This window comes from Grampus griseus, assembly GCF_964374135.1.
Source record: "Grampus griseus genome assembly, chromosome: 9".
Taxonomy (NCBI): domain Eukaryota; kingdom Metazoa; phylum Chordata; class Mammalia; order Artiodactyla; family Delphinidae; genus Grampus; species Grampus griseus.
The window spans coordinates 102,457,471-102,470,852 of record NC_139003.1 but is presented as its reverse complement, the minus strand read 5'-3'; the positions used below and the strand labels follow the sequence as shown (position 1 = coordinate 102,470,852).

At 43.8% G+C, this 13,382-nt stretch overlaps 1 protein-coding gene across 11 annotated transcripts in view; it reads right to left on the bottom strand.

Annotated features, from left to right (window-relative positions):
- The window catches only part of COBL (cordon-bleu WH2 repeat protein), a 260,373-nt gene that overhangs the window by 144,789 nt on the left and 102,202 nt on the right, over positions 1–13,382 (bottom strand). For 4 of the 11 annotated variants that reach the window (XR_014297158.1, XM_082661393.1, XM_082661389.1 and 1 more), the window contains exons 5-6: positions 12,738–12,782; positions 7,903–8,000 (exon numbers count right to left, since the gene is read on the bottom strand). Coding sequence is in view for 10 of the 11 variants with exons in the window: in XM_082661393.1 (XP_082517519.1) it covers positions 7,903–8,000; positions 12,738–12,782 (143 nt within the window). In the remaining variant the exon portion in view is untranslated. Of the gene's footprint in view, positions 1–3,782; positions 3,858–7,902; positions 8,001–12,737; positions 12,783–13,382 lie in introns of all 11 variants that reach the window. The other 7 variants (XM_082661385.1, XM_082661388.1, XM_082661394.1 and 4 more) reach the window with 3 other exon arrangements.

Sequence of the window (13,382 nt, the reverse complement as noted above, 5' to 3'; positions counted from 1 at the left end):
AGACATCAACGGATTTGAGCAGCCACTTGGCCTCCGGAAGCTGGGAATTTCTGCGTCTGTGTAAGGAAGGCTGCACCAGCGATGTGGGGAGGATGAAATGAGATAATTGAACTAAGCACGGGCCTGGCACAGGCAGGCAGGTAGTGGCAGCTGTGGGCATCGTCCTCTTTGGCCAGCATTATTTTATTAAGTGCTATCCTGCCCTAGGCCTTCAAACCCAGTAAACTTTTATTTCCAGGTGAATGGTTAATCTACCACACTGCAGATTCCTTGATTGACTTTGATTTCTAGTAAAAGTCACACGTGCTTTTAAAAAATGAAAAAAAACAAACAAACCTCCTAGAAACCACTCCATATCTGTATTCAATGATTTTCCTGCTTCCCTTAAACTGCTCTGTGTAATCAGTTCACTTAGCTCTACAACAAACCTGATGACATAATGATGTGGAGTCTTCATGTCTAAGGATATGGCCCGTCTTTCCATTTGCACAACTCTACTTTTCTGTGTATTTGTAGAATTTTATGATTTTCCTCATAAATGCTTTGGATATTTCCTATGGACTTTTGGCCTAGGTTTACCTATCTATCTATCTATTTATCTATCTATCTATCTATCTATCTATCTATGTCATGAATGTGTTCTTAGGCTGCATTTGTAAGAAAAAAATCTCACACAAATTAGCAATGCCCACTGCAAAACTTACGCTACCATCCACTGCTGTAGAAAAAGTAATAACTCCTGGCATGTTGTAATAACCAAAGAGGCGTGAGGGGTCAAGCCCTTCAGGGTAGTTGAACAGATCCTCTACTCAGACACAAAGTTTGCTGGCAGAGTGTGTGAAATATTAGAAGACATTTTCCAACAATCTGTGGCCAAAATTGAGGCTGACGAAAGATAAGCCTTATAGACTAATTGAGTCCACGGACATTTTAAACCATTCTCAGTGGATTTAAGTCTGTTTTATAGCAAAGAAGCAGCATTGCTGATGTGGTTATGGTAAGGAAAGACTTGCTGAAGATTATACAGCTGAAGAAGAGACCTTCTCATTATGTAATTGTACTCAGGTTAATTTGGGGTCAGATGAGAATATTGGTCACATGCGTTTCTATGGACGAGCTGCGGTCACCCCAGGCTCCAGCCCGGCCTGAGTTCCCACCACGAGTTAAATCCTTCTTATTGGAAACCAGCAAGATTTGGTTGTCAGGAAAGTTGAGAGCTGATTTTCAAAGAGCATTAAAATATGGGAATCAAAAGGGAAAACAGCATCAAGTCCAGGGCATTAAACTCCTGTGTTTTTAAAGGGATGGATGAGAAACTGAGAATCCACACTTGCTACCTTTAGATTCAGAACTGAGGTTGATAATTGTCAGGAGGATACATACTAACACACTTACTCAAATTAAAAATATGACTTGACTTTTTTTTTTAACCAAAAGTAAATGTGATTTGGCTTTTTGATTGGACAATAAGGGCCCATTTTGCTTATTAATTTATATGGCAGACATTCTCCATATATCGAATGGGCTAAATCTATAAACCTAAGATCCTGACAAAAATAGACTTAAAGTTTGGGATGAGATTTTTTTTTTTTTTTTTTGGCAGTACGCGGGCCTCTCACTGTTGTGGCCTCTCCGATAGCGGAGCATAGGCTCCGGACGCGCAGGCTCAGCGGCCATGGCTCACGGGCCCAGCCGCTCCGTGGCATGTGGGATCTTCCCAGACCGGGGCACGAACCCATGTCCCCTGCATCGGCAGGCGGACTCTCAACCACTGCGCCACCAGGGAAGCCCTGGGATGAGATTTTTAACATTCACTAAAAAATACTATTTTGGCAAAAGTGAGTGAAAACTGACAATATGTCAATTTCCTCAGTGAAAACTGACAATATGTCATTTTCCTCAAAACTTACTGATGATATATTAGGTTTAGAAAGTGCCTGTGACATCCATCGGCACACACAGTCACACTTTTTTTTTTTGGGTGGATGGATGCTAACTAAACTTAATTGTGGTAATCCTTTTGCAATATATACATACATCAAATCATTATGTTGTATGTCTAAAACTAATACAATGTTGTATGTTGATTATATCTCAATTTTTAAAAATGGTCAGCTTTGCTATCCCTTAGCTCACATAAACATGTTAGTAAAATCAGTAGCTGGGACACATGTAATTCTAACTTGAGACTTCTGAAAAATATAACATGAATGAAAAGAAGAGTTATGATGTCAAATTGCTCATTTTGATTTACTTTAAGTATCTAGAGACAATTTATACAATTTCAGAAACTATATCACACTTAATGATAATACTTCTTTATATGTATATTATACTTTATGAATAAAAAATTTTTTTCACAACATATATTATTGGATTTCTACTGTATTTGTTCCTTTGGGAGAGATGTCTTCAAACATTATTTTTAAAAAAGACAAAGTGCCTCTGAGTAATGAGTGTAATTATTATCTGAGAAATCTTGATAAAGTGTTTTTCTTATACCTCCCAGAAGTCAATAACTTTCGTGTGATTGAGTAACAACCCCCCGGCAAGTCAAATGGCTTCCAAATCTTGGCTATTGACCAATTAAACGAGAACCTAGTCAGGTACAGATAAAAGATCAATCAAAGTAATATTTGATAATAGATCACTATGTGATTGACCAGAAGGACTTCAAAGAATTGAAAGGCACTGTTATAGCAGTAATCTTTTTCATCCTCTTGTACTTATTTATGCAAAATATTTCCTCAGGGTTTAAACCAATAAAAACAGAAAGAGTCACACAATTAATGTTGAAGCTTTTCTGGTTTTATCCATAAATTATGTTCATTCATGGGTATATGGAATAAATTTAAAAATTACCTTTCATCTTATTAAAAGACATCTTTTCAAGAAAGATTTCCTTTTCACGCTTAACAATTATATATCAGCAGTTGTTAATATATTTATATTGTGTATATTTATTTGCAATTGTAATAAGAACTCAATCTAGAAGAGTATTTTCCTACCCACAGTTTTATGATCACATGAAATTTAGAAACCTAATTTAGATAGACATTCTTGTTTTGTATCACATTTCATTTCAACTATTTAAAACAGACTTTTAAAAACAAAATATATACTGAATAGAATACAATTTTACATGGGACCAGTACGGAGATGTGAAGTCAAGAAAAAAGAAGAATAATGCAAAATGTTTTATTGTTATAGAAGAGTTTGTCTCTGTGATTTGTCTATGTATCTATTGATTTTTAAAGTGATCGTATCAAACGTTATTAGATACATTTAAAATGTCAATATTTATAAGATGCTATGAAATATTTTCCTTCAAGTATTTAAAATTATGAAGAAGCTTTTTGTATGCCAACTTTGAAATGCGAGGGCACAGAAAGTTTTAAAAAATTCTTTCAACGTAGGGCTGCAGAATTTAGGAAACAGGCTGTGTGGCTCCAAAACCATCAGCTGCTCCTGAGAATGCAGGGAAGTGGTTTCAGACGGTGTAACTCAGTTACGCTAATGAAGGGCCCTCCCGATCACGCTGGCGGGGGCTGGAGAACTGGAAACTAACACATTCGGAAAGTAACACATTCCTCATCTTCTGAATGCACCACGGGCAACTAAAAAAGAAGCCACATGACGCTTTGTGCAACTATCTAGTTTATAAAAACCCACAAAACAAAAAACAACTAAACTAATCTATAATTTCATTTCCCGGAAGGTGGTGCAAAGCTGCCAGAAGCCCCACGAGGTTAGCACGAAGCCCCTGCGGTGTTAGTACTCACGTTCAAGCCCCTTCCCAGTGCGGACTTGGAGGCATCCTCATCGCTGTCTGCCCCCGGCTGCCTGGGCTGCTCTGCCTGGAACAGAAGCAGGACCCCCGTCATCTCCAGGTGACAGCAGCATCACACAGAACAGTTGTCCTCAGCAATTATTAAAGCAAACCACGCCAGCCTGGCCATCCCTCAGGGCAGCAGCATCTGCATAAACAGCTGTAATCCACGGCCACGATTCTTAGGAACCTGAAAGCTGTTCTAAAATAGTCCCTAAGCAGTGCTCACAGATCTGACAACCACAGTTTTGAAATTCACGACTCATGGAGTGTGAGTTTCCATTTTGTCTTTTTTTCCCCAGAGCATCTCTTTTGCTTAGAAGAGATGCAATATGAAAACAGCAGTGGGTCTGAGCTGATCAATTAGCTCCGAAAACCAATTAATTCAGTAGGTTTTGAGGATTTCTACGTTTTAAATTCAGTTTACCACTGCATTGCTGATCGACTGGATACACATCAAAATAACTCACCAAGTACCTCACTCCCTATCCATAAAAGGTGAACAATAATGACATCTCACTTCATGGTTTAAAAGAAGGTTTCCCTTGATGGTGTGGTGACCTCCAGACAGAGAACCACCAGGTGCCCTGGAAAATACAGCTCTGGGCCACACCCTGCCCTCCCAAATGAGGATCTTTGGGGATGTGACCCAAGAATCCAATTGTTACACTAGATCTTAAGGTGATTCTAAGGTATTTTCAGAACTACTTGGTTAGGAGAATAAATAATGTCAAAATGAAACAAAGTTATCACTTTGTTTATAATGTTGAAAGAACATTATAATACCAAAGTTTTAAAACAAGGAAGGATACTTTCCTTCATTGACTTCAGCCAAAATGATATCTTTTTAAGCGTATTCTCTATTGAGATTTCACATACACATATGCATGTTTTTTCCTTTAAGTAGATAATAAAGACTCACTTTAACTTTAAATGTCTCCATTCTTAGTATTTTGCTCTCAGACATGTGTAGACTATCTGGCATCACAGGATTTTAGAAATCATTTAAAAAATGATTGACTCAGGACTTCCCTGGTGGCCTGCCAGGGAAGGAATCCACCTGCCAATGCAGGGGACATGGGTTTGAGCCCTGGTCTGGGATGATCCCACATGCCACGGAGCAACTAAGCCCACGAGCCACAACTACTGAGTCTGCGTGTCACAACTACTGACGCCCACGCGCCTAGAGCCCGTGCTCCGCAACAAGAGAAGCCACCACAGTGGCTTCACAGAAGCCCACGCACCGCAACGAAGAGTAGCCCCCGCTCACCGCAACTGGAGAAAGCCTATGTTTGCTGTTGCACGCAGCAACAAAGACCCAACGCAGCCAAAAACAAATAAATAAATTTATAAAAATTTTAAAAATAAAAGAAATAATTCACTCCAAACCCTCCTGCTATTAATGAAGAAAACCTGAGACCCAGGCTTGCCAGGCAGCGTACAGTGTGTGGACGGTGAGAGCCACGGCTCCGGAAAGACAGGCGGGTCTGAATTCTGGCAACACTAGCCCTGGGATTTGCTCAGAATGTGCAGCCTGGGCTTCTCCACCTGTAAAATGGGGTTGATAAGGCCTCTCTCGCCAGGTTTATAGAAGATGAAAGGAGGGTGCGTTTAGCACAGCACCTCCAACAATAAAAACAGAGAGAAACAAGGAAGGAAAAGGTTAATGCCCCAAACAACAAATAATCCAGGAAGGTTACGACTGTAGAAGGGCAGTTGAGGGCAAAATAAAATAAAATAAATGAGAGGGAAAGATGAGGTGTATGAGAAAGGAAAAACGCTTCTAGCCTGTCTAAGACCGAAGAAAGATGGGGTGGGGCGGAGGGAAGGCCCCTGGGACCCCCAGACCAGGCTTCCTCACCATCTGTGGCGTTTTCACAGGTGTTTCAGACTCTCCTGGAGAATGCTCTGCTAGACCATCACATGCACTCGGCTCTTATGCTGCTTGAAACAAAGGCATTTCTAGATTGCCTACTGACTGCGCTGGCAGTTTCGTGTCTCAAAAGCAGGAAGATACAAGAAGAAGGGCTCTTGAGATCTTGGTGTGAGGAAAGGGTAGATTTTCTGTGAATTAGAATAGTGAGAACCAAAGAGGCCAGCGGTGCCTGCAGTCCCAGCAAACTGACCTCAAATGTCAGGAAGCATATTACCCCGCCATTAAAAAGAATAAAAGCATGCCATTTGCAGCAACATGGATGGACCTAGAGATTATCATACTAAGTGAAGTAAGTCAGACAGAGACAAATATCATATGATATCGCTTATACGTGGCATCTGAAGTATGATACAAACCAACCTATCTATGAAACAGAAACAGCCTCACAGACATAGAGAACAGACTTGTGGTTGCCAAGGGGTGGGGGAAGGATGCAGTCGGAGTTTGGGATTAGCAGATGCAAACTATATTATATAGGATGGATAAATAACAAGGTCCTACTGTACAGCACAGGAACTATATTCAATATCCTGTGATAAACCATAATGGGAAAGAATATGAAACAGAATATATGTATATATAACTGAGTCACTTTGCTGTACAGCAGAAATTAACACAGCACTGTAAATCAACTCTACTTCAATAAAATATTTTTAAAAAGATGACAGGAACCAGAAACCCAACATTAATAGAGTGAAGGGAAATTCAAATGTGAAACTGAATCTGTAATTTCAAGGAATTCTGGCAGGAAAGGAAAGGATGAGGGAGGAGGGAAGAGGAGGGGGACAGGATGGTGGGGTGAGGGCACAGAAGATCTTAAGTAGAGACACACACGGAGCAGAGATTTTCAAAGGACACATGGAAGCAGGGGGAAACGCACACAATCAGTAATAAGACAGAGGATCAAGAATCCACAATCAAAGCATCAGGTGGTCAGGAGCAATGCACTGGAGTTTGGCAGAGTCTCCTGAGGACAGGGACCCCTCACTAGTTCAGGTGGCGACTTCTCTCTGGGCTGCCAGCTTCCACCCAGCGTTCTCACTGACCTCTCACCTCCGAACCACAAGCTGACCCGGTATCTAACCCCAGGACCCTGAGCAAGTTTATTTCTTTGGGCCCCAGCGTCCTCATCAGGAACACGGGGTGGATGGTAATTCTGACCCCGTGGGCTCCGGAAGGTCAGGACACGTGCAGGCTGGTGCACAGATGCAAGGGCCATGCAATGGGCAGAGAGGGCTCTGGACCAACGTGCGTCCACCCTACTCACGCCTCTTCTACCGCTCCGTGGACGGCGGACGCTTCCAAACCCAGCTGGCGGATTAAAGACTAACGTTCCCCACGATGGTTCTGTCTTTTTTAGTGCCATCTACCAGTTAAGAGAAAATACTTGACCCAGCAAAATAAACCTTTTTCAACCAACGCAATAGAGATCACAAGCATTTTCCTTTCTTGGTAGTTAGAAGGCCTGTATAGCTTGAGGGTTCAAAGATGATTTTAAACGTGTTCATTTTTACTCTCTGTACTATGACTTTATAACACTGGACCCAAATTACGGTTTTAGGATTTATTAACTAAGACCAACCAGATCAATAAAATTAACTTATTCAGCATGTTCCCAAATCATATGGGGAGGAGCAGGGAACATCTAAAATTTACTGGCAAATGGACCCACTCAACAACTCATGTTCTTCTCCACAAAGCGGCCCCTGGGCAGCTCCTTGAAGCTGCACCAGGTTGTACAAGTTCTGAAGATTTGGTTCATTTGGGATACTGGGTATTTATATAAACTTAACCGTACCATGCATTCACTTATCCATCCATCCAGAGGCTGTTTACTGAGCTTCAACCTCCTTCCAGGACTGTGCAGGTACCAGCAGAGAGGGTGCATGGCTTCGTGATCTGCTGGTGAATTAAACACCATCACCCAAGACCACTGTTTTAGGAACCAAGTGTGGGATATGAGAGGCATTTGTGCATACTGACACGACACGCACCCTACTCCCTGAAGGAGTGAGGACTCCTACGTGTATTTAGACAAATTCCAAGAGAGGCTGAGGACAAACATCTCAACAAACTGTCTGTACAGAATGCAGAATCATAGGTCAATTTGATTGATATTTGATACTGAATCAATTACCTTACTATCGCTTCTTTTATTAACTTTGAAAAATCCCAGAATTTTTTTCTTCTCTTTATCTGTCTCACCGTTGCCAAGTGATGATTTTCTAAAGGTTTCTGGGGGAAAAAAAAAAGTACTAAGTTATTTTTCAGCATATGAAACATTAGATTAAGTACTTTAAAAATATCAACAAATGATCTTTTTTACTCTAGTCTTAAACTTTAGTTCTTATAAGAGAGCAAAACTATTTCTCTCAAAGCGTTCTGAGCCACCCAGAGCCTCCAGTTGGGTTTAGGAAATGTCTAAAGGTTCTTATAATCTTTAGTATTGTAAAAACAAAACAAAACAAAACAAAAAAAACCCCGAATAAATCCAGAAGTTCTAGGGCAGTATTGTGCAACAAAAAATAAAGGGACTACATACGTAATTTTGCATTTTCCAACAGTTGCACCAAAAAGAACCAGGTGAAATTGATTTTAATAATGTTTTATTTAACCCAATAGATCTAAAATATTAGTATTCCATCACATAATCCATATAACATTATTAATGAGGTGTTTTACATTCGTTTTGGTACTAAGCCTTCAAAATGCACTGTGCACATCACGGCACATCTCAGCTTGCACCAGCCACATGCCTCGTGCCTGACGGCCATGCCTGGTTTGTGACCATCAGACCGGACAGCACGGCTCTCGGGACTGCGGCACCTGTGCTAAACATCTGCTTTAAGAATTATGAGGGTGGCGGTAAAAACGCAAACTAAATAAACTACATCAACAGCTTCCTGGCTTGAGGAGCCCACTCCTTTCCAGAACGTGGAGTAACAGTGATGGTTTACCCAGGGGACATCTGAAATAACCAAGTTAGCTCCTCCATGACCCATGTCCCCAGATTTTTCTTCCTCTACCTCAAACAGGATGTTTTCCTTTTTCATTACATTCTCTAGGGGACCTGTTTTTTCTTCTGTTGTTTTTTTTTTATTCTTGACTTCTAACTCCTCAATCTTCTCCATTTCCGGGAGTTTTCTTCAGCGGGATTTTCGGGCTAGAAAGGATGCTCTGGAGTTCCCGATGGGGCACCAAAGCCCAGGCCAGTCGGGATGGTGACGACGCAGCCAAGGGCCACGGTCTCCAGGGCAAGGCAGAACTGGGGGCAGCGGCATCCCTGGGACCTCGGGCCGCACCAGACGCCCACATGGGAGACTCTGCGCATGGGGCCCAGCATTCCTCACTCAACAAGCACCCCCCACCTTGGGATGCTTAAGCGGTGGGAACCACACTTGAGAGCCAGCAGAGTAGAGCTTAAGGACGCCGTCGTGGGGGCGTACTGGGCCTCGGTTCCCCCATGTGCAGATTGAAGATGACTCAGATGACCAAGCCTGGCACCCTCAGTGCCACCACAACCATTGTGACCGTTATTCATTGATCGATGACACTCCGAAGGCCACGCCAGGCCTTTGTCATCCGCTCATCCTGTTCTTGTCTTCCAAGGCACACAGATACGGCCAGAAGAAAAGATGTTGAGGTGTTGCTGAAGGACTGAAAAATTAATTTCCCCACACCGCTGCCAACTGCTGGACCACCAAACCACTGGTGGAAAAATGTGGACTGGAGTTTACAAGCTCTGCCACCAAGATACCAACCCAAACCAGGTAAATATCGGTGGGCTGCTCATCTGCTAAGCAAGAATTTCATATTCCAACTCGAGAAGGCAGACGCGGAAGTCGGAGCCTTTGTGACATGCATTAACGTAATACTGTCCTCCCAGTGAAGCAAAAACCAAGCCCCTGAATCTCTGCATTCTGTCAGTGGCAAAGGGTCCGGTTTTAGTCCCAGGAACCAGGCCTCTCAGCTTCATGCAGGTGGCTCAGCCAGGCCAATCAGCGGTCCCCACATCACATGACATCCAAACCAGCGAGGGGACCGGCTTCAGTGGTGAGACATGCATCCCCCCGGAAACACGCGTGCACGTAGGGTTCACAGTTAATTGCACCAAAACCCTCTGTTAGGCCCAGAGCCTGTAGCAAAATATTCTGTGCCGCAGAGTAAAGCTATATGTGGACAAAAGTATGCACCAACGTGTATGTTTGTACCTCTGATGTTTCTAGAATTGACTGCTATGTGACACAGATGTAGCAAGTGCAGGATATGACAGTGCCTGAGAGATGAGGGAGCGAGAACACATCACTGGCACACAGGCCGTTGTGCCAGCCACACCACGGTGAGACTGGATCAGAGATTCAGCCTCTCGTTTCTCTTCCTGGACAGGGGGAGGGGCTGGTCACCAGCCCCAGGACTGAGGCTCGGGCTCGGGGCACAGAGCCGCCCCAAGGGGACCGAGAGGCCACAGCCCACAGCTGCCCGGCTCTGAGCTGGGCCCCAACCAGACGGTCTAATCTCAAAGGTGAGGCTCGGAGATTCTGGACTGATGGGGCCTTCTGTGAGGTTTGAGACTGGCAGGCACTGCGGAAGGATGGGCTGCAGGGCAGGGCAAGATCACTTGGTTTTCCTGACCGTGTTCCCATCAGCCAAGACCCCCAAGGTGCCCCGCCTGGGTCGCAGCCAGGCCTGGAGAAAACACGCCAGTTAAGACCTAGAAGCCGTGGTTCTAAGTGGATGGCAATTTGAGCGTGGAGTTTATTTTGTTTCAATTTACTCTCATTTACTACGACTTAGATATGAATAAAAACACAGGGGAGGTTGTGTCTCATCCGTTTGGATGTGATCTGGAAGGTGATACGGATGAGCTGAGGGGTGTGGACGGATGGAGGACGCTGCAGGGGCCCTTGAGGACGGGCTCATTGAAAACGTCCACTTTTCCGGATGCAGAAATGGAGCAAGCCATCGGGGGCCAGATCAGGGTCACCAAGCCTGTACATGCAAGAGGGGAAACTGGGTCTGCATCGCAGGGAAATGTGCACGTTTGTAAGTGACCATCCCCATCATGGGGGTCGTAAAAGAACAGTCAAAAGAGCTCTGATTCACCTTCCCCACTGCCCTCAGCCTTACAATATCCCCAGATCAGATCACTCAGAACTGATCAAGCCTTCATATATATGAGTTTTCTGCTCAAACCAACTATCTATTCATGGTGCTTCTTTTTTTAATTGGAGTATAGCTGATTTAAAACGTTGTGTTACTTTCAGTTAGCTAGCTAGCTAGCTAGATTGATTGATAGATATAGATATATAGAGTGATATATTCTTTTTCAGATTCTTTTCCATTATAGGTTATTACAAGATATTGAGTATAGTTCCCTGTGCTATACAACAGGTCATCTATTTTATAAATAGTAGTATGTGTATCTGTTAGTCCCAAACTCCTAATTTATCCCCTCCACCCTTCCCCTTTGGTAACCTTGAGTTTGTTTTCTATGTCTGTGAGTCTGTTTCTGTTTTGTAAGTAAGTTCATTTGTATCATTTTTTTTTTAGATTCCACATATAAGTGATATATCACATGGTATTTGTCTTTGACTTACTTCACTTAGTATGATAATCTCTAGGTCCATCCATGTTCCTACAAATGGCATTATTTCATTATTTTTTATGACTGAGTAATATTCCTTTGTATATATGTACCTCATCTTTACCCATTCGTCTGTCAATGGACACTTAGGTTGCTTCTGTGTCTTAGCTGTTGCAAATAGTGCTGCTATGAACATAGGGGTGCATGTATCTTCTCAAAGTAGAGTTTTCTCCAGATATATGCCTAGGAGTGGGATTGCTGGATCATATGGTAATTCGATTTTTAGCTTTTTAAAGGACCCCCCATACTGTTCTCCATAGTGGCTGCACCAATCCCACCAATAGTGTAAGAGGGTTCCCTTTTCTCCACATCCTCTCCAGCATTTGCTGTTATTTGCAGACTTTTTAATGATGACCATTCTGACTGGTGTGAGGTGATACCTCATCATAGTTTTGATTGGCATCTCTCTACTAATTAGTGATACTGAGCATCTTTTCATGTGCCTGTTGGCCATCTGTATGTCTTCTTTGGAGAAGTGTCTGTGGTGCTTCTTAAAAGAGAGTCCCTCTCTTTGTAGCATCCCTCCGCCCCGTATGACGGAGGAGGTAACAGGTGAGGAATGTGAAGGGAGACCACTGTCAGACACGACACCTGGTCTGTGGCTCCAGAACAAAGCCCAGATTTTCTGCATTATTTTTCTCTTTGAAACAAAGTCTAATGTTAAACACTTTACCAAACATGGACAGAAATTTCTATAAAATCCAAACACTCATTGGGAGTTTAATGACTCTCTTGGAGTGTGTGTGTGTGTTATGTGTGTGTGTGTAGTCCAAAAGATTTATATAAGTCCCAATACAAATGTGTGTGCATACACGCCTATGTACATATGTGCATGCATGTGGATGTATTATACATAATACATACATATATATATAAATAATTTACAAGAAACGAATGCAAAATTTGGACGAGTCATTTACATACTTGTCTATGACAGAAAAGGTCAGATTTCACAATCCACACTGCCCCAGATTCTGCAGCAGGCAGGATGGACCCTGAGGGCAGGTAAGCACAGGTGAGAAGGGCATGGGGCCTCTCCTGCATGGACCACTTCTGCTCTGCCCTGAAGTTCTGTGTTCATAAAGGGCCGTTTTCTACAAACAGCTCCCTCACTGCTCACCAATCAGAACCACACAACGAACCCTTGCCCAAGGGACGTTCTTCTCTTAGTCAACCAGGGAGTCAAGAAACCAAGCCACAACCTCAGTTCAGCCTGGCCAGACGCCCCCAGAGGTGCTGCCCTGCATCCCCTCAGGTCACCCCGTGCATCGTCCTAGCCCAGAGCCATGCAAGGTGCAGCTGGCGGGGCAGCGCTGGGCTCACTGTACCTCGGCAGCTCAGGGAAGGCTCCGACTGTGTTTTGGTCAGAAGAACTGGAAAAGGCAGGCAACAGAGAGTGAAGACAGGCTTCTTGACCCACGGCAGCACCTGACAAGGCCTTGGCCCCTGTGTCAGCCTGGACTGAGGCTGCTGTGCCCCGCAGGAGAAGGCCAAGTGCAAAGCAGGCCTGCATCCCTGGCCTGGACCCCCTAGAATCCCGCAGCTGTCTGGCTGCTAAGCGCCATCCTGGAAGCAGGTGGCAGCAAAGCCTTCCGCTTTCTCAAGCTGCCGCCGCCAGGAATTCCAGAACAGGGCGGGCCTCTGCCTACAACACATCTCCTGCCCGTGGCCTTTACCCTTCCCCAAGCAGCTGCCAGCTGGGAGGGGGCGTAACCCAAGAGGGGCAAAGAAGAGAGCTCCTCACGGACAGAAATGTTCTCTTCTCTACTCAGATGTCTGACTGTCAGTAGGATGGGATGGAGGCGTTTGGCAAGGATGACAATCAAATATTTTACAGCCCACATGGCACATTACGGTCCAGATGAAAAGGATGTTGGCCACAGGCAGGGCACATCCTCGCCATGCCAGGTGATGCTCCTTTATTTGTCTGGGGAGGCTGCCGGGGTCCCAGAACGAGGGTCCCCAGGAGGGTG